This window comes from Rhinolophus sinicus, chromosome 1, assembly GCF_057876585.1.
Source record: "Rhinolophus sinicus isolate RSI-liver-muscle chromosome 1, RSI-T2T, whole genome shotgun sequence".
Lineage (NCBI taxonomy): Eukaryota > Metazoa > Chordata > Mammalia > Chiroptera > Rhinolophidae > Rhinolophus > Rhinolophus sinicus.
This window is the reverse complement of record NC_142501.1, coordinates 87,610,604-87,635,536: the sequence shown is the minus strand read 5'-3', so window position 1 is coordinate 87,635,536 and position 24,933 is coordinate 87,610,604. Positions and strand designations below refer to the sequence as shown.

The following is a 24,933-nucleotide window of genomic DNA, read 5'->3' as shown; positions in this document are numbered from 1 at the left end:
TGAAAATAAAAGTATCAAGAGATTTTTAAATCTTTGATTAATTGGCAAATAAAACTTTAAAATGACTTGATAGCCTACAATGAATGCTAATAATACATATGAGTAAGATGTCATATTTCTGTTTATCTTTCTTGATAAACAAGAGTTTTATATGTTATAAACAGATGAACCTTATCATTTAGAAACCTTCTCTTCCTATTTAAAATTCTGTGAACCATGCTGTTTTTCAGTAGAGTGTAACTGTATTAAAGAACAGAAACACTTTTATTTCTTTTTAAGACAAAATGTTCCATTTGAAGAATATACAAGGCTTCAAAAAAGACTAAAGGATATACAGAGAAGACATAATGCATTTCGAAGTTTAATTTTGGTTCCTAATATACCTCCAGCAGCGTCATCCATCAATCCTGTTAGCTGTCAATCATCAGCTGTGGTTCCCGGCATGGAACTAGCCTTTCCTCCTCATGTACAGGTATGACATTTATTGTAGGGGAAAGAAGTTAGGCAAACATTCCTCTAAGTTTTCACCTGTTACCAGGGAAATTGCTGAGAAGCAAAGTAGATTTGAATCTATTCTCTCCTTTACTGATGGTGCTAGGAGTAAACTCGTAGCAAATTGAAGAGAAGGAACTTGATTGATGAGCGTTGGAGTATCTAGAGTTTATAGCTCACTCATATAATACTAACTATCGAGCAGTTACTAATGCATTGCACTATGCATTTTCCATACAATATTTAATTCTAATGAAAAATGCTTTTAGAGAAGGTATTATTATTCCCAATTTCAACCTATATCCGTCTGATTCCAAAACCTGGGCTAATTCTACTGTATTGGGTCCCCAAGATACTGCAGGAATCCAGTTGATAGGATAATTTTCAGAAGATGAACTATTAATAAGTGGTTACATTTATAATGCTGTAAGAGCACCAAAGACTTTAGTGACTGCCTTGACTCTCAGACCAAGTGCTTTGTTTAGAATCAACTGCTGTTGAACTCCAATCTTATTAGCAAGTCGTCATATAAGTACACCTAGGCCCTGCACAGTATTTTCTAATTCACTCCCTGGTGAATTTAGACCTAGAGAAGGATAAATTTGGGGTTTTGCTTAAGGCTAGAGCTTGGGGCAGGAGAGAAGCAAGGACTAACTAGTTAGTAGTCTGGCCCATGCTGCTGTGTTCTGAGGCTGCTAAAACGGTCATCCTTTCCTGGCCAGATGCGGCAGGCGGGCCTGAATACAAGAGGGCTGGGGCTGCTGTCTAAGGTTTTTTCCACCAGTTTTTCTAACAGTCTTTTTCTGAGCCTTTTCTGCTCCCCACCCCTCCCCTTTTTCTGTGCTTTTAAGGAGGAACAGCATCAAAGGGAACTCTCCCTACTTCGGAAAAGACTAGAAGAACTAGAAACAACACAAAGAAAACAACTAGAGGAACTTGGATCCCCTGGAGAATGATGTTTTGGAGAAAAGGCAGATCAGAAGGGATGAAATCAGTGACTCAATAAAGCTTGAAGTTTTAACATCTGTGGCATTTAGATACTTTATTACTGTTTGCCAAAACACTTAAATTTGCCTCAAGAAAAGGTACGGATACATGCTGGATTGCACCTGTGTTAGGATTTTAGGATTATACTAATGACAAGTGAAGCATTAAAACAGCTTCAGAGATATTTAGAATATTTATTGACAACCCTTTGAGAATGTAAAAAATAATGAAAAAATGAACTAATTAGGGAAACAAGTTTAAAAATTATTTCACTAATTTTACTTTGTTGATTTTTTTTGGCATTTTGCCCGAAACATTCCCATGTTGAATTCCCTCTTCTTTGAGATGCTCAGTAAACAGCACCGGTAAACATTTTCTGGTTTACTATATACAAGGGTTATAAACCTCTAGTTCTTGAAAAAGACAATTTAAAAGTCAGCATAAAAAAATACAACTTAAAACATCTAAATATGTATTCATTACAAAATGCTACCTTTTCTAAAAGCTGTGTGCATATAATTTATTAAAGATCTTAATATTTTTCTACCTACCCGTATTGTCTTGTGTTTGATGTTATTTCAATCATACAGTATGCTTTTAGCAATGTAGAAGATCTCACTGATTTTGATATTTGAGTTAGAATGAATAGAAAATAACAAAGTACAAATAATTAAACCCTGTGGCTTTATAAAACAAGGGCCATTCATTATAAAACTTGAACCCAGTGGGGTCCCTTTAGAAGTATTGTTGGTCTGTGACTTTGCCTCCCACTGCTTTGGATCTAACCCGATTATTATAAATGTTTTATGTCTGTGCATCCCTACCTATGCCGTCACTTGCTTTTTGATGTAACTTCATCTTTTAAAGGAATTCTACTGGAATAACTTTAAGTCAACAAGGCAAAGTTCAAATCTGTCAAACCAAGTGGGATGTTCATTATCCAGAAGTTTTCATGATCAAAAGTCCAAGTTGATACTGGAGGCCGGCAATGTAATTGAGCAGCCCTCAGCATCACTTAGAAGAAACTAGACAGACTTACTACATCATATAGCTGCTTATTCCCATAGTGTGTGCAATGACAGCTTGAACCTGGAAAACAATTTCCATGCAGCCACTTCGAATAAAAAAATCTATTATAACTAGAAAATTTGAAAGAAAAAAAAAGAGATACAATCCATACTTACATCAAAATGTTTATTTTGGATATAGACATTTAAAACATTCATCTCCAAGAACAGCTTCAATCAAGTATACAATAAGAAATAGACTTGAACTTCCTAATACAGAAAAGGTAACAGGATCAGTCTTTAAATGCTGCCGTAGACACTAGTGTTAGGAAAAAAAAGTTTATAAGTGGTTTTTGCATCAAAAAAAAATGCAAAGAAACTTGAAACTAGAAATTGTTTGCCATTTGTTTCTCTGGTTGCTGTTACTATAGACTGATTGTCTCCAGCACACTTGAATTTGGCCATTGACGTCGTTTGGCGAATGTGGTTCACATAGAGCCTTTCACTGGAGGATTGACAAACACGCTACATAGATTAGTGAGTCTTCACACCACCTCAGTGAGGTAGGACAGGAATAGACAGAAATAGGCACAAAGAGGTAAGGGACTCGCCCGGAGACCCTAGCCACACAGCCCCCGGAAGAGGCAGGCCGTCTCCCCACAGGCCTCATGCCGGGGAGCTGGACAGGGACACCCTCGTGTCGCATGGACTGGCACTGACCGAGAGGAAGCGTCCTCAGCATTCTGTACCCTACAGAAGGGGAAGTCTTGTGGGCAACTCTCCTACCGTCGGCTCTCAGCTCTCCTGCTGCCGTGCCCTTACGAATGCCTTCACCCCACGACTAGCAGCCTTAGATGCGGGCCAGACCTCTCACCTTCACACTCACAAGGAACTTATTTGGTAGTAGTTTTGAGGTGTGTCCATTGGACGGACAGCGGTCAAAAGCGAGGGGTTGGGAAGGTGCCTGTCAGGACAGTCACTGCTTGTGTTCTCTGATCGTTTGCTGAGGTGTCACCTCTCACTTTTTACCAGCTATTGAGGAGCAAAACAAATTGCATTTCTCTAAGACAGATTCACATGGAAATCCTGATAATCCATACAGTGTTGGTAAATGATTTTAAGGAATGTGTGACCCATGCTTTATTTGCTACTTGAAAAGACTGCTTTACTAAGTCTGGATTTGGAGCGCCTAGGGTACAAGGTGCCACGTAAGGAAAGTTTGAGAGTTGCCAATTACACTCTTCACTTCTGACTTACTAGAAGGAAAACACAGTGGTATTAAAATTGGTCATGAGCAGCAAAAATTCAGGAATAAAAAATTGGTAATAAAAAGACCAGTGTAACAGGATAGAGAATGCTTTAAAAAGAAAGGCATGAATAAAATGAGTATTTTTAATTCTCTTGTGAGGAATACTTCCAAAAAGTACATAGTAAGACTAAGATACCAAGTTTTATACTAATATATTTCAGGCCTTGGGCCGCAAATATATATATATATATATATATATATTCATATATAATACTCCAGTGTGAACAGCAATTTCATGAAATGTAAAATGTATCTTTTTTTTTTTTAAAATCACACACAAGTATTTATAACCACAGGGTTCACCAGAAATCTAAAGCAAGGAGACACTAGTATAGAAATGTAGGATTAGGGGAGTCATTTACTCTTCCACAGACCTGATCAAAGTTTTTAGACAGAAATAAACTAATGATTTTTTTAAACAGTAGCCAACATACCTGCTATCAAATACATTTAGTATGAAAAAATAAAGTGAAAGCAAGGGAACATACCTTAATACAAAGTGTCTAGATAAAACGCTGTGCATTTAAATAAAGCCTACTCACGCTCCTTGCTTTAGAGCTCCTTAGTGAAATGGAGGTGAGCAGGATGGAATGCAGTTGGTGACCACTGAAAAACACCAGCCCTTTCAACAATGTTGCAACACTGTTAGTTTTTGGTTTAAAAAAACACACACACACACTCACACTCACAAATGCTAAGTATCTACTACCAATTTCTGTGGTCAGCTTTTCCAAGAACTGGGGAAAAGTTTCAATACTGCAAATCCTCGAGGTTGCCCTAACACCTCCACCTTGTTTCCAAATGACTCATTTCACATTTTGTTTTGCTCATTGGCAGTGTTCCTTCTCTGCAGAGGTGCAGTGTAGTCACAAGTGCTACATAGCTGTAGTTTGCAAACAAAACCACTTACATCATTGTGCTTCAGTGGCGACTGTAGTGGTAGGACTGACACTTGCTTACTGGCCCTGTGTTCTCTGTAAACAAGGCGGCTGCTGGCAACGACCACTTCAGCTCTATTCACAGAAGGCTTCCCACAGCACACACACAGGCACTGTAGTTGGTATGCTTTCTGAAAGCTGTGCATGTGCCTGGGTCTCTTAAAAAGACAGTGCTCAAAGTGGAACCTATGTGCAAACTTAAAAAATGAACGACAGTAGCTCAAGCAGCCATTTTGCTCCCAAGTCGTCTGAAGAACTGCCAGAGTAAGCCAGGCCCCAGAGTTATTACATCCACTTGCATTTCTTCTTTTCATCAAATAAGACTTTTACATGCAAGAGTTGTTTCTGAGCTTCTTCCAGCCCTCGATCTCTTTCTAGTTTATTTAGGATCTGTTGACAATTAGAATAGTTATTTTAGATATTGTGGTTTTAACATTACAATTTTTTTATTTTTTTTTTACATTCCTGATGCTGTGGTAAAATCTGTATGAAGCAGATGCCAACATATTCTTCTATCATTTACATACTCACTTTGCAAGTTGTTTTGCTAAGTCATTATCACAGGATCAACAACACTTTGGCTTAAAATAGAAGCTTGCAAGAAATACCAACTAGTTGCTTACAACATGGGGCCAGACTTCCAAGGCCCTGTTTTGTGCACTATGTCACAGCCATTCCAAGCACAGCAAGCATTCCTGGGCAGCCAACATGCAGGCAAGTATTTCTTCTTAAATGCAGCAGGCAGGGGCATCCTGGTCAGATTCCAGTATTCTCCTCCCCTCCCCTCCCCTCCCTTCCCATCCTGGGCAGTGTGTCCTCCCCGCCCCACCTCTCCCCTCCTTGCCACTGCCCTCCCCAGTGCTTCCCTTCTAACCCCTGACCCCTGGAAAGAGGGATGCTTATCATGTTTAAGGAACTCATTGCCTCTACCCTACCTTAGCTCTTCACTTGATCTTCAAGTAGCAAATGGAATTGGTGAGCTATTCTCACCATTGACATGGATAGCCTGTCCCAGCATGACTGAGTGGGGGGAATCAGGGAAGGGGGAATTAACATATATTTGGAAACAATGCATCTGATGACTGTCTGTGTGAATTCCCAAAGAAAACAAAATCCAGATTAAGGAGAATTAATTATTAAGGAGAATGGTTTATTGAAATAGTTGCTTAAGTTAGAAAAATGTCATACTTTCATATAACTATTGAATACAGAATCTAGGTGATTTAACAAGCTTAGCTTTCATTTTAGCAAGTTACAATCAAGCATAAGCTGGCCCCATTTGATAGGACCACTACTTACTCATCACAGTTAACCTGAGTCAAGGTGGTTGTGGGCTCCATTAACTCAAGGTAAATGCAGGCTGATCCAAAGGCAGCAGCCCGCCAGGTGCAGGGTCTGGCTGGCTGCCAGGCTCCCCGGCACAAGGCTCCCGGGCACAAGGCTCCCCGGCCTCCCTTTTCTGGCCCCTCAGGGACGCCAGAGCTGCACTGACACCCACAGAATGCTTTATAACCAAGTCCTGGTGACTGACTCCTATCAGTGTTTTAAAATGTTATTTGAAATCTTACCTCATCAAAATATTTTACGATGTATTTGTAGATTTCTGTCAAGGCCACTTCTTCATTAAATTCATTTTCATGTTTCTTTAAAAAAGAAAATCTTGTTGAGAGATTCTGAAATAACTTTTATGTTTTTTTATATCTGACTTCTACTTTCCAACAATACCTTAGATTCCTGAGTTAAGAATTCTTCCATTTCTGAAGATGACAATGGAGGCAAATCCCTGATTGCTTTGTAATAAGATTTTACTTCCTCTTTGTACGTTGGGATATCCTTGGCATAGAGAAGTTTATTCGTTGGTGCTTCCTGAAAAAAACACACAAAAAAACAACCACCATCAAAAGAGTAAGAAACCACGGCGAATTTATAACAGCACCAGTGTAGGTGGCTCTCCACCACTACTTACTGTCACCCTCTGGAACAAGGCTCCATGCAGTCAGCCTTCAGAAATGTTGTTGACTGAATGACTGACTGCTATCCAGATAGTTCCGGTGAGTCACTGTTATTTTCAGGCAGATGAAATGCTAATATATTCTGCCTTCCTCTCATAAAAGAACTAAAATTATTATTTTTGCAAGATTTTGAGTTACTGTAACAATGGAACTTATCTCAATCATGGTTCATTACTAATGGTTGTAAAAAGCCTGAATTAAAACATTTGCTCTCATCCTCACCCACCCGTGAATTCTGGCATTTATAAAAGATTAATTGTAGATCTGATTGAGCCTTTTATATAACCATGAAAGTGGAAAGTAATTGGCAGTGGCAGGTTTTTCTGCTTGTCCTTTTTATTTTATTATAAAGATCTTCAAGGGTCCCCAGGAAAACCCATGGTCATTACTATTGGTGGATCGAGGTTTGATTTTGCAACAGGTCCTTGACAGTTTGAATGTCTTTATATAATTGTAACAGTGGTAATATTAAAGAATAAATGAAGGTTTTATTTTAAAAGTCATTTTTTTTCACAAAAAATTTTAAATTCTACTCAGGGAAGATAGGTGAGTTAATCGGTAAGAGGGCTAAAATGTCCCAGTACATTTTAAAATGTATCGATGGTTTGAATGGCCTCATCAGAGCTTGAATCACTCTGAAGGACGCCTAGAATGAGATTTTTTTCACTTGTCAAGTTTAAGTAGAGCCCACAAATCATGCAGTCGTTCATTCAATACAGGTGTATTTAGCCAGGCACTGGGCAGGCATCGAGTGTAAAAGACCAGTACCTGCCCTCAAGAAGCTTACAATCTAGTTGGGAAGACAAACTTACACAATAATTAATAACAGGGTGGAGAGTAAAGAAAAGGACTGTAAAACTGGACAAATCAGGGATCATAATAACTGATCTGAGGCAAGACTTGTAACCTCAGAACATCAATTTCCCCCCCTATAAAATGAGAGTAACATTACTACTCCATGTGGTTCTTGTGGGGATTAACTGAAATATACCAAGTACATAGTAATTGATAAACAGCTATTTTTTACTTTGAATAAATAAACATGTAAGTGTCTTTCAGTGTGTTGGGTGCTAAGAGGAACTTTATTGGTCAAATGAGGAAAGTGCTGTGGGAACTACATCAGGTGGCAGTTCACAAACTACCGTGTTTCCCCGAAAATAAGACCTAGCCGGACCATCAGCTCTAATGCGTTTTTTGGAGCAAAAATTAATATAAGACCGAGTCTTATGTTACTATAATATAAGACCGGGTCTATATAATAATAATGTAATTATAATATAATATAATATAATATAATATAATATAATATAATATAATATAATACAATAATATAATATATACCGGGCCTTATATTAATTTTTGCTCCAAAAGACGCATTAGAGCTGATGGTCCGGCTAGGTCTTATTTTCGGGGAAACACGGTAGGTATATATATATTTAAGCTGATCTGAGTCTCCTCCAGTTTCTAGTACGCATTAGAAAATTATGTTGAATGAATGAAATGTTTGTGAGCGAATTAATGAATAGTACGATTTTACTAGATAGGCTTATGAGACAGGCAAAAAGGGATGTGAAAACAAGTTCATAGTAAGTCTGGGCAGAGTAAAAGCTGTAGCATAGGAGGTATATGGAGTGTGCAAGGAAACAATGAGGCCAGAGAAGAGACCTGAAGCCCTTCAGGAAGGACCGTGGTAGGTAAAATGGGAAATAGTTACCATTTTTAAGCAGGAGACTGACAAGATTAATGTTTCAGAAAGATAACCTGAGACACAGTGAAAAGGAAAAGTGGGGGAGATGAGATGGACGTCAGGACCAGGACACCAGGTAGGAGGCAGTTCTCCCAGTGCAGAGGGGATGAAGGGATAGGGCAGAAAGATGGGAAGAAAGGGACAGAGATGCTTTAGAGACAGAAGTGAGTGGCAACCAATTAGGGACAGAGGCTGCGGGAAGGAACGTCTTCCTCGCTGAGGGAGGAAGAAGGAGTTGAAGATAACGCTGAGGAATCTGCCTTGAGAGACTAGTCAATGCTTGAAGACAACAGTAAAAACAGGTTGTTTCGCAGAAATAGTGGTGATGGTGACTAGATGTAGACGAGGAGCCTGAAGTACCAAGGAAACATCGATCACACTTCATCCCAGGCACCCTTAAATCCTTCTACACGAGAGCCACTGCTCAGCTTTAAAAGATTTTCTGGAATCCATTAGTTACAGATAATGCTCAGCTTAATGTAGTTTGGAGTGCTTGACTAGGACCAAAACATCTCTTTCAAAGTTTGCTCTGTATTTTTGTCTTCCTTTCCTTTCTTAAGGCTTTTGCTCAGCAAAGGAAAACATAGTAAAAATAATATTGATGTTTTGATTATAAACTGACTAACAAATTGTTTATGGGGAAGAATTTCCCCATAAACAGTTTGTTCTAATCAAATAGACTTTTTTAGATGTATTCAGATGGAATTAATTTAGGCCAATGTCAGTAATTTCATGCTTTGGATTTAGAGTTTATTAATGTCTACAGAATGTTTTATACCGTGTTTTCCTGAAAATAAGACCTAGCCGGACCATCAGCTCTAATGCGTCTTTTGGAGCAAAAACTAATATAAGGCCTAGTCTTATTTTACTGTAATATAAGACCAGGTCTTTATAATATAATGTAATTTAATGTAATATAATGCAATATAATTAATATAATATAATTAGTATAATATAATATAATACCGGGTCTTATATTAATTTTTGCTCCAAAAGACGCAGTAGAGCTGATTGTCCGGCTAGGTCTTATTTTCGGGGAAACACGGTACGTTGTGGTAAAGAGTTCTGCAGTAGGGTTGGGATAATAACCTGCTATTTTGGTTTTCATTTAAAAAAACATTAAAATACAAATGAGATTTTAAAGAAAAGCAAACTTTCAGTGGTATCACTGACTCTTTTCAGCTGGTGTGATTTAGGCCAATTGTTTATTATTTGAATGTTTACAAGAAAGAGTCCTTCAGACTCATACAACAAGTACTGGAGCTGGGCCTTACCTTCCCGAGTTGCTGCTCCGTGAGAGAAAAAGCGTCCATGAACGCCTGGGCAATCACTGATAAACAGCCATCTATGTGTGGTGTCTTCTTAATGTCAAAGACAAACTGAGGATTCTTCAGGATGTTTACCCAGAAGCGAAGAGGAAGGCTGTGGGGAGAGACAGAGAGAGGGAGGGGGGGAGAGAGAGAGAGAGAGAGAGAGAGAGAGAGAGAGAGAGAGAGAGAGGTCTCTTTTCAAATACAGCCATTCACATGAAGCGGATGCTCTGTTTATCACAGTTTGTACACACACGGCTCTGTTTGTCCTTGCTATGGAGGCACACCAGTCTGCTTTGCCAACCACCCCAAGAGGCAGATGGCAGTATCGCTCAGGGAGAACAAGAAAGGGTTAAACTGACAGCCACTGAAAGGGGAGCACAAGAGGAGGAAAAGTCTGAAAGGGACCACTGACAAGACGAAACTTTTCTCCAGATGGTTCTAGATTATACTAGAGGATGATTACCAGTGAGAACATCCCCTCATATCCCCAGAACCTGACCTCTTCTTACCTGCTTTAGTGCTGCACCCTGACCTCAGCCACCATCCTCTCACCTGGATTACCACCCCCAGCTCTGGACAGTTAATTCCCTCCCAACTCCCAGCAACCCTCTTCACAGGGTCAGGTCCTGTCTCTCCACTGCCCAAACCCGCTCTCCGTCCTCCTCCGGACAAAGCCCCGCGTGATCTGGGCCTGGGCCCTCACCTCCTGCTCTTCACTCCCTAATTCTGTCCCCTGGCCACCCTGCTGCTCCTGCAGGCGGCCTGCCGGCACCTCCGGGCTTTGCTGCTTGTCTGTCCTCCTGAAACCGCCCTGCCCCAGACAGGCTCAGGGTTTATGCTCCCACTTCTTTCAAGACCTGGCTCAGATGTCGTCATCACTGTGAGGCCTCTTGACCACCCTGTCCTGCCACTCTCCATCCCCGTTTCCCACTTGGTCCACTGTACCAAGCAGCTTCTAATATACTGCAATTTGCCTACTTTATTTATTGTCTGTCTCCACCTATCAGAATGCAAGCTCTGTGAGAACACAGGTTTTTGTCTGTTTAGTTCTTTATCTCCAGCAGCTAATAGTAGTCAGCACATAGTAGGTACTCGAATAAATATTTGCATAGGAACCTGGGAATCATTTAAAGCCCTTTCATTAGCTACTTCGCAGCTCTGGCCTAGCCAGTCACCTCCATCATATGGCTGCAAGCCCTCGCAATAGCCCTGCTGTGCTGGCTGCTGCCCCTGCCCAGGTGTCACCGGTGTCACCATGAAATGGCAGCCTGCAGCACCGGAGCTTGGTGTGGGACTGGTAGGGCCCAGAACACGGCTGGCACACAGGAAGTGGAGCTGGGATAGACCTGGATTACATGGAGGAGATCAGACTTACAGCTCTGGAATGTCAGCTTTGAATTCTTATTTGAAATGGTCTGGCTAACCGTACTGCCTGGAGAGCATCAGTTCGCACAGAGGAGTTGTGCTGCGTCAGAACCCTGAGTCTTACTCACTCACACGCAAAGTATTTCAAATAGAGGTAAGGAGGTAGGTTTCTTTACTGAGGAGAATTTAGAATGCATTTGGATGCCTTGCCTCCGCTCAAGATAAAACGTTAAAAAATGGAACAAAACACAATCCTTTGCCTAATTCTCATGGTATCTGAGTACCCCATTCAAGCAAATAAAAGCAGAGATTTCTATACAGAATCGGTATAGACGGCTTGGAAATTGCAAAGTGATTAATTCTCTGAAGAACAAATCAGAGTCTTCTCTAATGGAAAACTATATGATCAAATCACAAAATATTAATTTTTCATCTTTTGCTGGTCAAGCTAAACTTGTTTTCACATTCCAAACGAAGACTTTTTCATGCATTAAAGATAATATCTTTGTTTGTTTTATTCTAAAGACTAGGATTCTCAGCATAGGAATGGTTTCATTTATTGTTTAAAATAGTAACTGCTTTGACATGACCGCTTACCAAGGCAGAAGATGCTGGTGTAGGGATACATGGATCCTTCTGTGACTATCCATGCCTCCTTTTAGTTAAGATTCTGCCCCAGATTCTTGAAACCAGAGTAATCACCTTCTGTTTTTTCTCACCTGTTTGTTTTCCAAATATGTACGACATCAGGATCGGTGATTTTTTTGTTTTCCGCCTGGGCGTCCAAAAAGTCAAAGAAATATTTTATAGCAAAGGGAGCTCTGCTGTTGGGTAAACTCCAAATGCTTCTAAAAAGTTTTTCAAGCACAGAGTGAATTGCCACCTGAAAGACAGAACATCAGACTTGGGACATTAAAACCAATAGGGTAGTGGTTTTGAAAACATGATGGAAAATGAAATCCAAGTTCAGAGAAAATGATTTGCAAAACAGAGAAAAACAAGTTGAAGAGAAAATATGTACAATTGTTCAATGAGGCCATCACTGACAGTATGGGACCATGGTCCTGAAAATCCAGGCCCAGATTTGGATTTGGTTGAGGACCTTCTTGCTAAAACATTGTTTAGTCTATAGGGAGGATTGCTTAGAAATCTCCAGCAGTTGAGATGTCAGTTGGAGGGCTATACACATACACCAAGAAGCCACGGATGTTTGGCTTTTATTAGTTATGTTCAGCCTGAAAAAACTCAAGTGATGTTGCTCGGTTCCCAGAATTTTCCTGTTGCATATATTTCCATCCTAGGGTTTTATTGTGTACTTTCAGAGCATTTGAGTGTTTTATAAGAATGAAACAGGCAGAGCTCTGTGGGAGAGGAGAGAAAATCAAGAGGCTCTGGCTGTCCTCTACCCACTAAACAAATCTACAAAGCTCTCAGCAGACACCCTGCCATAATCTGAAGAAGCATGCCCGAAGAAGCTAGGCCAGGTGTAGTAACAGCATCTATACTGCTAGTCATTTCAGGGAAAAGGATCACCAGACTTGTATTAATCCCACTGAAAGCCAGGTAAAGGAAAATTTGCCCCGATTTGGTTTTCCACTGACTTTCACACCAAACACTTATATGTCAACAGAATTCTGAACTTTAAAATGAAAAAAAAAATCAGTAAGATTTACTGGGTTTATAGTCACTAACCTCGCCCCCCAACGCCCCTTCGTTTTATTTGCAATTCAAAGAGGGAATTGTATTGCTCATCCGTAATGACAAACAAGAAGGAATAATTATGCTGTCAACCCAAAGAACAACAGTGAAATGGCAGGTAAAGGGACTGGGAACAACATTAAATCCCTGATTGAAGAGGTTACAGTGCAAATTTGTACAGTGCTGTTATCTTTGCAGTTTATATAAAAAAAAGGGGGGAGGAAGTGTTTACAATTCAAACTTTCATTTTGCTTTGCTAGAAGGCACAAGGGATTTGTAACATTTTCATACTCCAGTGGAGATTAAGTCAAACACATCCGACACCCCCCAGGTAGCCATAAAAGCGCTCCCAGAACTGTAAGTGTACCTTGGTCGACAGCAGCTTCGTCAGATACATTTCTTTTACTTTGAACTTGTGCTTCCCTCGATGTCTCTTTCCTTGCACATCTTGGAACGCTTCTGAATCTGGTAGAATCTGAAGGAAGACAGAGCAGAAGCATTACCCATGGAGACTGGTCACGCTCCAGGCACCAGATCCAGCACCAGCCCAGGAAAGGCCGACTCACCAAATGGCAGTGGTCATCTGAGTATTCCACATCTGAACGCCAGAGAGAGGGAGAGAACACAGCGCATTAAAAACACAACCACAGGCTAATTGGCCTTCTGATAAAATGCCCCATTTGTGCTATAAGGACGTTATTTGAGCTCATCTACTTCAGCTCTTCCTAGCTACGCTCCCCCGCTGAGTCGTTAGAGCTTAAGAACAGTGTGAAGATAGGATGGGCCAGGGGCTGGAGGGGAAGCAGGTGCCCTGGCCTGGAAGTGTTAAAATAGGTTGACAGACCACTTGCTGCTCACCGACAAATATACCTGGAGCACCTACTGTGTGTGCCAGGGGCAGACGGCCGTGAGTAAGACGTCCGAGAATTTCATACCACTAATTCATACTACTAATTACACAATTATTTGATTACAACTGTGCCGAGGGTTGTGAAGAATTATATGCTATGAAAGTATCTAACAAGGGACTGACCTAGTCTGGGAGGTTTCTCTGAGGAAGGGATGCTGCAGCTGAACGGAGATGAAGGGATAGAGTTAGCCAAGCAAACGGAGGAGGGGCAACAGGCTCAAAGGTCCTAAGGTGGGAAGGAAACTGACCCCTTCTAGGACCTGAAAGAAGGGCAGTGAGGTGGAGCTCAGAGCAAGTAGAGTAGCAGGGAGGCGGGACAGTCTTGGAAGAAAGAAAAGTGGTGAATGGAGGGGAAAGAAGGATTAAGGCACTTGGTGTTTTGTTTTGGAGAGAGACCAGAACATCTTGAAATGTTCATGGAAAAACATACAGTGGAAGCGGGGGAGAAAGTGCAGGTGACAGAAGAGATTATGGGGGTTTAAAAATGCTCAGAAAGTCGGGAAAGATGGTGGGATCCAAAGCCCGGGTGAGAGAAGGGCCTGGAATGGAAGGACAGACAGCCTTTGAATGCTGGGGGAAGCAAGGAAGCGGGTCTGGTGGGAGGCTTGGTGCTGGATGCTGAGGGAGCTCTGATGTGTGTTTCCTCTGAAGAATAGGATAAAGCCATCTGCTGCCTGTCAGGAGAGCTGTGTAGGTCCGAGCTCTGAGGACAGAGCGGAGGCTTAAGGGCACACAGCATGCATTGCCTCCGGAAACGGCGGGAGTAGGCTGCGCTGAGCGCCCTGGCCAACCTGGCCACTGTGAACTTCGAGTGACTCCAGCTGTGCTGTGAGTCACTTTCTCCTCTTGGCTGCCCTGCTGGAGGTCCAGGAAGGGGAGGAGCTGGGTTCATCCAGGGCTGGGATTTTGACAGAGCGGGTGATGAAAGGACAGAGGGGCAGGGGTTTGGAGGACCACTGCAGGACAGTGATCACAATGATGGCTCTCAGCTGGATTGGGCAGAAAGGAGGCAGAGGTGTGGTCCGCCTAGAGGTCCCATGAAGAGATGCAAACACAAGACCCCTAAATAGCAAAAGGCTCAATCTTTGAAACCTAAAACACACAGCTCTTCTGCTTTTTCCAACCCAAGGACAGCAATGCCCCTGTACCAGAAGACAGCCACCCTTTGCAAGATGGTGTCTCTCACTCGAGCCTGACGTAATGATGGACGATGGGGGGTGGAGCATGGCCTAACGGGTGTTCTACTACCTATTAAATTATCTTGTCTATTTAATGGGGAGCCCTGCATTTCCTGCGTACTGACCAGGAGTTGGGACCTACAGGCTCCTCATTCTGAATCCAGGAATCAGGAAGCCCCATCCCCCACTGTCTGTGTGTGAGAGAAGGACCCAGAACCTTTTTAAGGGCTGAGGACTGATTGTCTTGGCTGGGGTGTTATTCCTCTGCAGACAATCCTGGAACTGGACCCAGGGATTTTCTCAAGGCACTGCCACAGTATTTTCTTACCCTTATCAGGGAGGCAGAAGAGAGATTAGAGACTGGCTTATTGACTTTCCCATAAAAGCTCCCTCTTCAGTTTGTCTCCTCCACTCTCTGGGAATTTTGCAAATGCTATCACTAGGAGATTTGGGCTTTCTACGTGGACTCTCCTATTTGTTCCGCATTTGCAGGACTGTGTGGTAATCTGCAAGCTTCCCTCACTTAGCCAGGACTCTCCTCTGTTGGCCCCATCCGACTGAGGAGTTGGAAAAGAGTTTCAAAGGCTGAGATCCGGCCCTGAGTTAAGGCTGGTAAGAAGCTGGGAGATCTGGACTAACCACTGTTCACGGTTTCCCGTCCTTCTTGCAGGGCTCGCGTTGTAGGACTAGAAGCAGATTGAAGTGGTTCTTCTCTGCTTTCAGAGAATTACATAGCAACAGCTCAATCTCACCTTTGTGACAATACATCTGAGAGAGGCAAAAGGCAATACTTTATAAAGCTGGGTGAGAACAAAAGGTCAACATTATATTGGTTACCTGAAGTAAAATTTGCTATCTTCTTAAAGACTTTTATAGTGGATCCATTCGATATCTGAAAGCAAAGATAAAAAAAAATGTGAGTTTTCAAAATTTAATGGATTTCTCAACTTCACCCAGGAATTAGATGGCTGGCTGGGTTTTACAGTCTCTCACTGATTAAATAAAATTGTATCAAGAATGCTGATGTTGGGGGGCACTGTGCTGGAATGTGGAGCTACAATTCTGAGTAAGACACTGTGTCTGCCCTCAAGGAGCTCGTGATCCTATGAAGGAGATGGACAGGCAAAGAGATACAGTGAGGCAGATGCTAGAAGGTGGAGGCAGAGTGCTGGGGGTGAGGGGAGGTGGGCCAGCCCTGGAAGAGGGGAGGCTAAGCTGTGCTGAGACACACCTCAGCCTCCCAGCGGTCAAGACACACTGGGCCACTTTCATCTTCTGAGGTCCCTACTATACTAATAAATGCTGAAACAGGTTTTCAAACATGGGCCGAAAAAGCTGGTGTCTATCTCACATGTAGGTATAGACCCAACAGAAGTCAGCACATATTCTGAGAGTGAACTTGTTTCCAGACTGGAAACAACCGAAATATCCATCAACGCAGAGCGAATAAATACTTTGGAGTATGTTCATTCAACAGAATATTACAAAACAATGGACATGAACAAATGACTGCCACGTGCCACATGGATGAATGTCACAGTGATAATGTTGAGCCAAAGAAGCCCAACACCAAGGAATGTATCCTGTGTGATCCATTCACGTGAAGCTAAGGAAAAACAACAACAGCTAAAACCATGATGTTAGAAGTCTGGAGAAGGGCGCCAGGGTGATGGGGGGCCAGGAGGGCTTCCGAGGGGCCGTAATGTTCTGTCTCTTGACCTGAGTGCTAGTTACAGGACCTTTGTGGTAATTCATCCAGCAGTACACTCATGATTGGTTCTCTGCTCGGCAGGTATGTCATATTTTTAAAAGGAAGCCTGTAAAATCATAAGAATTGCATGTACTTCTTTTTTTTATTAAACCTTTTAAATTTTAAGTAGCAATTTGTCACATTCACTAATACGAAGCTCAACGAACATTCACGTATATACCTTGTAACCACCACGCACACCAAGACACAAAATTATGTCAAGTTCTGAGAAATATCCCCATCGTGCCTTCCCAGTCAATAACTACCCCTTCCTCATCCAGAGGTAATCATTTTTCTGACTTCTATCACCATTGATTAGTTTGATCTGTTTCTGAACTTTATATAATTGGAATCATTCAGCATATAGTCCGTGTCTAGCTTCTTAGGGCCAATATAAGGTCTGTGATGTTTATGCTATTGCTGCTACCAGCAGTCGTCTTTGTAAAATTATTGTGTATTACTCCATTGTATGAATATACTACAAAAAGTGCCACACAATAAAAGGAAAGAAGTATTGACACCTGCTACAACATGAATGAACCTCAGAAACATTACGCTCAGTGAAAGAACCCTGTCACAAGAGACCACAATCCCATTTATATAAAATGTCCAGAACAGGCACATTTATACAGACAGAAAGTAGACTGCTGGTTGCCTGAAGTGGGGGTCGGAGAAATGAGGAGTGACTGCTAATAAGTTCAAGGTTTCTTTTGGGGGTGATGAAAATGTTCTAAAATTAGATTGTGATAACTGTACAACTCTGTAAAGGTACCAAAAACCATTGAGTTGTACATTTTAAAAAGGTGATCTTTATGGTACATAAATCTCATCTCAATAGAGCTGTTAAAAAATTGCCACAGATTTAAAATGTACATATTGGACAAACAAACGCTTTTATCACATCGACACACTGTTGCGAGGCCTAAGCGTAGCCTCTTGGAAATAAAGTCCAGAGTCCTCGCCTGAGGGAGGCCCTTTGGGACTGTGGAAGCCAGAGCCAGGGGCCTTCTGGTGCACCCCTCCCCCAACCTGAGCAGGGGAGGAAGTGCCCTGCAGGCTGAGGGGAGGAGCTAGAGGCTAAATGTAGAGGTCTCCATCCTCCGGAGAATTAAATTGCTCTGAGGGGTTGCTCCACAAAAATACAAGACCAAGGGTCCTTGAAGAAGAGGCAGATTAGGGATACACAAATCCTCACCTGCATTCTGGGATTATGGAGGGGGGATCAACCCTGTCATTTCTGAGCATGTTAGCTAAGTGCTTTTCCCTCCACTCTAAAGCTCTAAGGCTGTTCGGAATGCTGATACTAATTTGGACCTGGCCTTCCCCAGTTTGGAAAAAAAAAAGAAGAAGCAGAATTTCTCTTCTGGCCTGCGGCATGTCAATTATCAGCATGTACAAACCTGCTTGGCAAGCACGAAAGGATTAAAGCGTAGTCTTCCGGCTGCACCCCTAGAGGACGGAACACAGGGCGGAGCAGGCTCTGGAGAGACCCGAGAGAGCGCAGCTGTCCGGCCAGTGGGGTTCAGCCAGCTGCTAAGTTTAGGCCAGAGGCATCCAGATGCCGCAGCTCAGGACATCTTGTGGGAATGGGGTCTGCCTGGAGTTGGCTGGGGACTTTAGGCCTCGGCCAAGTGTCTCCAGTGAGGGTTCTGAACTCTTACTGAGCTCTGTGACTGCTGTCATTAACAAACACACTCTCCTCTCCCCTTGAGCCATTCATTGTTTTCTGGCTGATTTTTCAATTCTCTTCCATATTTGATGCAATTAAAGTAAACACTCTCTGCAAGCACCCCCTTAGCAATACTCAAACACCGAGTTTCTGGGAATGTTTGAATATAGTTACAAAATTCCACCCCAAGAAGAGCTGGATATGCTATGTTTCTAAGCCAATAAATATCTTTTTACAAAAGGAAGTGGGTGCTTTATTCCGGGTAATTGTCAAAGAATGAATCCCACATGGACCCCCTTGAGTGTTGAGCCAATACTCCGTTACTGTCAGATGCTTTGTTTTGCCGAGAGCGAGCACCCTTACTCTATAATCACAAACACCGTGGTGATGGGCCCTCTGCTAAGAAGCGCTGCCAAAAGTTCAAATGTCTTCTCAGGAGCTGGCAGCTGCTGCTGCTGGCACTGTGCTCAGGCGCTAAGATGGCACAGCCGGACTGGAACCAAGGAAGTTTTACTCTGAAATCATCTCCCAAGAGAAAGTGTAAAGCATTTTATTAGTGGATGAGTTGAGTATGTGTGTGTGTGTTTCCAACGGTCATGGCTGCTCTGGGGCTGGTACATTTCCGCTTCCCCCTGTCCCCCCCATGACACTTCAACATCACTGTAAAGACAGAAAACTAGTTTATTTACAGATGTTAGTGGGGGAAAAGGTTTCTTCCATTTTTTAGTTCGCACAAGTCAGCGACTCCCAAGATAAGGACAGAAAAGCCTTTTTTGGAAAGTGCCACAGAATCCAAAGTGTTAAAAAAAAATGGTGCTGTTTGTTCCATCTGAGGAGCTGCAAGTGCTTTCCTAAAAGTGACTCATTAATCCTCCCGAGCTCCTGTGAGGCAGGGAGCATCCTCTGGGCTCCTACTTTAGGAATGAAAACCAAATTAAATCAAAGCAAGATTAATGTCACTGGATGGGTCTGAGAGGACTGAGTAGAACGGGTACACACGGCAGTTTCCAATTAAATTCCTTCTAGTCTCACGCGCTCCTGTGAGGATTTGAGGCGACAACAAGGCCATGCCCCTTCCAGCGGGCTGGCCATGCTGGAATGCTGCACAGAGATCGTGACAATTAGGAGTTGTGACCACACAGGGAGAAACGGACCCCTATCAACAGCAGAAAGTAACTCTGGAAATAAATGGAGGCTACGTATCCTCTAAACCATTTGCAAGTGAAGGTGAGATTTCTTTGTGCCAAAATATGATGTTTATGGCAGAAGTTGAAGATAATTCCATAGAAATGGACTTTCTAGAAATAGAAGGTTGAACTTATATTTAACCTTATGAAACTGCCATTTTTATAGGTACATATGGTCAAATATTGACAATTTCATATGGTTAGCCTAGAAGGAAAACTGGAATTTCTGCCTAAGAATTTTATGCAAAATTTTGAATACTGACCATGTTCATAATTGAATATGGTCTGAAATCTTACATTTTCCTTAAAGAAAAAAAATCTGAAAACATGATAATCAAGACAAATCACCGCGTGGAAGCCCTTACTGGTAGATCTCATTTCTAAAATGGTATTATGTGAAAACAGAATTCTATTCAACTAGCATTGTCCCAGCAGCCACTCATCAATACTGCTCCCCCCACCTTTCCCCTTAGCTTTTTCTCACTGACATCCAAAGTCTGGAGGCAGATGAAAAAGGAATCTTTTTCCGCAGGGCCAGAGGGATGACCTTGCTCAGTCCTTTAGCAATGGCGGCTCGGGGCTCCTCAGAATATTCTCAACAGACACATGAAATCACACCGTGGTTCCTGACAGCCAGGACAGAGCCCTAACGGATTGCTGAAATGAGTGAAAATGCAGTGTGTACTTGGCCTGGGCCGGGGCCAGTGTGCAAACGCTGTCTGAGCACTGTTAGCGCCATGAGCTGGTCCTGCCCGAGGGGGTGAGCTTGGCCTCCAGAGTGTGTGTGAAGCTGGGAACCGAGGCGCCCCTTGTGCTGCGGCTGGGCTGCAGGGGCCCCTGGATGCCTGAAGGGGCTCCCTTCTGATGAAGGGAACTAAGGGAACTATCATCATCTCCAAGGAACAGCGGCCTTAAAGGATGTTAAAGGAGGATTAGAAATAAGGAAGCATTTTGATAAACTCAGACATGAGCTTCATCATAAGATTTGTAGGTAGGTTACCCTTTTGAATTTGACGTCAGAGATGGTAACTAGCAGGATTTCTCCTAAATCTGCCCCAGCTCTCTAGCCGGGCCACTTCCGAGGCTACGAGCGCGGGCTGCAAGCGGGTTCTGGCAAGACGATCCTTCCGGCCCACAGAAGGGCCTCGACTCCAGTGCAATTCCTTTCTCATCTGCTCCCGGCCCTGGGGCATCAGTGAGAAGAGTTTTGCTCAGGTTTCTTAGCCTCCCCGTGCCTCAGAATGGGAATAATGACAGTATCTACCTCACTGGCTACAAAGAGGCCTGAAGGAGTTGCTATTCGTACAAACTCCTAGGCCAGTGCCTGGTGTATAAGAAGCACTCCATGCATTTGTTAAATAAATATCTGAAGTCATTCACGCTGTGAGGAATCTTCAGAGATGGTCCAAACCCTTTATTTTAGTGTCACAGATGACACAGCTGACTGCAAGCACCACTGACTTAACTCAGCAGACCCTTTGGGACATTCCTGTGAGCTTTAAATGTCAGCTGCATGACACCCTTGGCGTCAGCAGTGACCACTTCCACATCAGCAGACACCTGCTACGGAACAAAAACACAGTGGTTCAATGTCTCAGCTCCTCAGGACCTTGCAGCATGACGTGCAACCTGCAGAGGACGCTTCCTGCCGGACCCAACGCTTGCAGCCAGTCCACACCAGGGTGTGGGTGCAATAACACCAAAAGGTCGAGCAGAAGGTCATACGGGGGTGCAGGTGAGGGGAAGACAGCCTGGACCCAGAGAAAGCACCCCCCACCCCTATGCACACACACACACAGCTGCAGACCACAGCACAATCCTGTTCCCAGTCAAGCACACAGGGTGACAGCCAGTTATGGAAGCGCACAGAGAGGACTTAATCACAGGGGAGAAAGATGCCTCTGGCTTAAGGTGTTCGTAAAGATGGCGGCGTTCCCCCTTGTCTGCACAGGACAGAGTGAGACTCAGGCAAAACTTCCCCCTCTCTGTGTTCAGCTCACAGAAACAAGGGGTCATAAAAGCACCTTCACCAGATGGTGGCTGTGAACATGAGTCATGCGAACACATGGGAACAGTGTCGGGGCACCATCCACCGTTGTGATCAGTGTGGAAAGCCATCGCGCCAATGCCCAGGGTTGGCAAGGATGTCATCCTGCAGGTGACAGGGCACTGCCGGCAGGTTGGCGCTCTGGAGGCCACCCTGGACCATGAGATGCTGTATTCGTGCTGTGCCCTCAGGTCCCCTCTAGAAACTTTCCTCAAATATATGGACAGTAACTCATTCCAAGGAGACCAGGTCCAGTCACCCTGAGGACAGAGCAAGTCGAGAAGAAGCAGGCTCACACTGCAGCAGTGGAGACTTTGTTTAGCTAGTAGGAGGAACCGGCCTTCACTAAAGATTAACTTTAAAGCCTAACTAATTTGGGCTAATTGGAGGGAGGTGACTCTGAATCACTTAAAACTGAGTTAGACCCTATTTTTAAATGAAATACAGTTTTTTCTTTCAAGCACTTACAGTGACTCAAACTAGGGCACTTTAGTAAATGAATGAGTGATAATTAGCATCTTGTCTCTTTGGAGGGAAATGCAAGTGCTCAGGATAAAATTTTTCTTCAACGAAAGGGCAAAAGCAAGCTTCAGCCCAACCCTATCAAATTACTCCAGATTTTGAATCTGCGGGGGTGCTGCTAAACCGAGTGCATATTTAGGTGGCTGAGGGTGGTGGTGGGTACGTTTTTCTAAGCAGCCTTTGAAAAACAGGGCATTTAAGATGGTCCAGGTATAGACTTCATGGGGCCCAGTGACCCCCGCCCCCAGTTTCTGTCGAGCTTTCTTTTTTTGTTTTTGCTTCATGGTTTAGCTTTTTAAACATAAGGAGAATCCTTTAAGCCCGTGTATCCTAGTCTTGTCATTTATTACTACCACGTGGCAACGCTAGGGTATGAGGCCAATAAATCATCTGCACGGGAAGTGAGTACAGGCAGGATTAATTTCATTATCATCCCTAAGCAGATAGATGTCTAGCACGGTGGATGTCTCCAGTAAAGACTGATGTCCTCTCTCTCCTGACAACCTTCCCCTTGCCTTGCAGACAGCTGTGGTGGTTTGTCGTTTTCCCTGCTGCAGTAGCTCGTCCCACCTTTCCTTGATAGCACTGAATGGCCACACCCCCTTCCTTTGGGGCCCACCCCATGCCACATGGTCATCGGGACACTGAGGAGCCTGGCCAGTGTGGCCCAGCTGTCCCCACACAGCTGAGCAAGGCAAGCACATTAGTCAAGGGGACCAAAGGAGGGCTGTGCTCCTTCCAAACTGGCGGAGACAAGTTGGCTCCCTGGACACGGGCAGAAGAGGGGATCGCTGCGGGTCTGTCTGCGACCTGAACTTCAAACTGATGCCACGATAAGCTCCTCTCTAAGTGCTTCCACTGGCAGGGCAGCAGCCTCGACTCTCACCAAGTGTGGCCCACTCACAGGAGTGCATCCTTTCAGTGAGTTCCCCGGGGATTTTTATCATCTCCAAAGCTAAGACTGACAGCTCTTGGCAAGATGATTCCGTGGATGGAAGGTTTGAGCTGCAGGAGGGTGAGCACAGAAGGACGTTGTGGATCAATCCTCAGCTTCCTCTGCTGGGTGCTGCCTTCGGGCCAAGGCTGCACAGGCAGCACCCACCCAACTGTCACCCAAAGCCACTATGTCCAAGCTGGGTCTGAAACCCACTCAGCCAAAGAGCCTGAGAGTGAGGTGGTGTCTGTTCCTGGCCATTGTCCAGAAAGCTCCGCTCCAGGAATAGTCTCAGCTTCTTCCAGGGTGAGGGGAGCCTGGCAGGGTGCAAGGGCCTTCCCGGTGCTGACATGTCTCCTTGGGACTTTACAGCCACGAAAGACAGGGGGCGCCTGCTGTCCACATAGCCTGGGAAGCTGCTGCTCCTGTTTCCATCTCTGGAAAAGCACTCCCACCTACACATCTGCCCTGCCATCCCAAAGTGGAAAACCATCTTGACTGTCCCTCGTCCCAGTCTCTGTCTCATGTGCTGGGCTGTGGGGTCCACCTCCTGTCCGTCTCTGAAGCCATCCACTTGTCTCCATCGCCAGAGCCGCTGCGTCACCGCGAGCCAATCTCTTACCTGAGATTCTCTTCATGATAGTTCCGAATGGGTCTCCCTGTTTCCAGGTATGCACCCTTACAGCCATGCTCCACATAACAGCCACTGTCATTTCCGGAGACACAAATCGCCCCTGCTCAAGAGTCTCCCACTCTTCTTGGGATCAAATTCAAATTCCTGAAGGAGCTGCCTGGGCCTGCACGATCTACACCTCCTCTTCTCATCTCTGCCCCCCAGTTCTCTGGCCTCCCTTCTGAGACGCTGCCGTGTATACTGGTTACACCACAGACCACAGGGCCCAGCTACCAGGGTCCAAATATTGCCTCTGCCACTGACTAGCTGTTAGTAAACCTCAAGCCACAGAGTACCCATCTGTAAAGTGGGTTAATAGTAGTACCTACTACTACTATTACTACTTGTAGTAAACTGCTGTAAGATAGCATGAGCTGAAATGAAGGGGAATGCTGAGGACAGCACTCGGCACAGAGTAAGGGCTCTAAAGGTTGGTTATCATCCACTCCACTGCCACCCCTGCCCCTCTCAAGTTTTAGCCTGTCTAAAAGGCCTTTTGTGGAAGAACACCCATGCTCTCCCTTCCCTGCTGAACGTGCTGGCACCCCACCCACCCCAGCCTGGTTAAGTTCGGGTCTCAGCTTACTCATAGCTTCCTCCAGGAAGCCTTCCTTCTCAGATGCTCCCAGCCACAGCACCACTCCGCCCTAGGGCTGCCTGATTACTTGTCTCCTCTCCCCTTCTGCACCCCCTCTCTGGGGCTACAGGATCCGTGAACTCAGGGACCAGAGCTGTGTTCCACTCGCATGCATCCCCAGCTCTTAGCACACAACACATAGCCAACAAATATCTGGACGCTGTTACTGAATGACTCCCACCATCCCAGTGTGTTCCGGAGTCTTCCCTGCCTCCTCTCCTTGTTCTGTGCAGGCTTCTCCAGCACTATCTCTGCGAGGTCACATGTGCCCCTCAGGTGGATCAAGAGCCAAAGGAGGTATCACTGGATATTACAAACAGGAAATGCGGAATTCTTCCGAAAAAAGGACCGCACATAAAAGGTGATGTGGTCTAATGGAAACACTGATGAGCCATGAGGCTTAGGACTTTTATTGGCTTTGTCCAGTGCCAAGCTCAACAATAACTCTTCCAGGGCTTCCCTGAGGAACAAGCTTTGAGAGGCCAGAGGATCTCGTAAAGGGGAGGTTTCTCACCTCAACTGCAGGATGGAGAGCAGTCGGCTCCCATGAAAATCAGA

General features: G+C 44.0%; 2 protein-coding genes across 5 annotated transcripts in view; one reads left to right on the top strand and one right to left on the bottom strand.

The window, feature by feature from the left end:
* Positions 1 to 2,029, top strand: part of CEP83 (centrosomal protein 83) — a 113,570-nt gene extending 111,541 nt beyond the window's left edge. For both annotated transcript variants that reach the window (XM_074325265.2, XM_019710315.3), the window contains 2 exons: positions 280 to 472; positions 1,344 to 2,029. In XM_074325265.2, the coding sequence (XP_074181366.2) occupies positions 280 to 472; positions 1,344 to 1,448 (298 nt within the window). In that variant the 3' untranslated portion in view covers positions 1,449 to 2,029. The remainder of the gene's footprint in view (positions 1 to 279; positions 473 to 1,343) is intronic.
* Positions 2,030 to 4,049: 2,020 nt separating this feature from the next.
* PLXNC1 (plexin C1) overlaps positions 4,050 to 24,933 on the bottom strand; it is a 140,965-nt gene continuing 120,081 nt past the window's right edge. For 2 of the 3 annotated variants that reach the window (XM_019710302.3, XM_074325267.2), the window contains 8 exons: positions 15,794 to 15,848; positions 13,435 to 13,466; positions 13,236 to 13,343; positions 11,890 to 12,053; positions 9,767 to 9,914; positions 6,459 to 6,599; positions 6,302 to 6,376; positions 4,050 to 5,123 (listed from right to left, as the gene is read on the bottom strand). In XM_019710302.3, the coding sequence (XP_019565861.3) occupies positions 5,019 to 5,123; positions 6,302 to 6,376; positions 6,459 to 6,599; positions 9,767 to 9,914; positions 11,890 to 12,053; positions 13,236 to 13,343; positions 13,435 to 13,466; positions 15,794 to 15,848 (828 nt within the window). In that variant the 3' untranslated portion in view covers positions 4,050 to 5,018. Of the gene's footprint in view, positions 5,124 to 5,668; positions 5,754 to 6,301; positions 6,377 to 6,458; positions 6,600 to 9,766; positions 9,915 to 11,889; positions 12,054 to 13,235; positions 13,344 to 13,434; positions 13,467 to 15,793; positions 15,849 to 24,933 lie in introns of all 3 variants that reach the window. The other variant, XM_074325266.2, reaches the window with a different exon arrangement.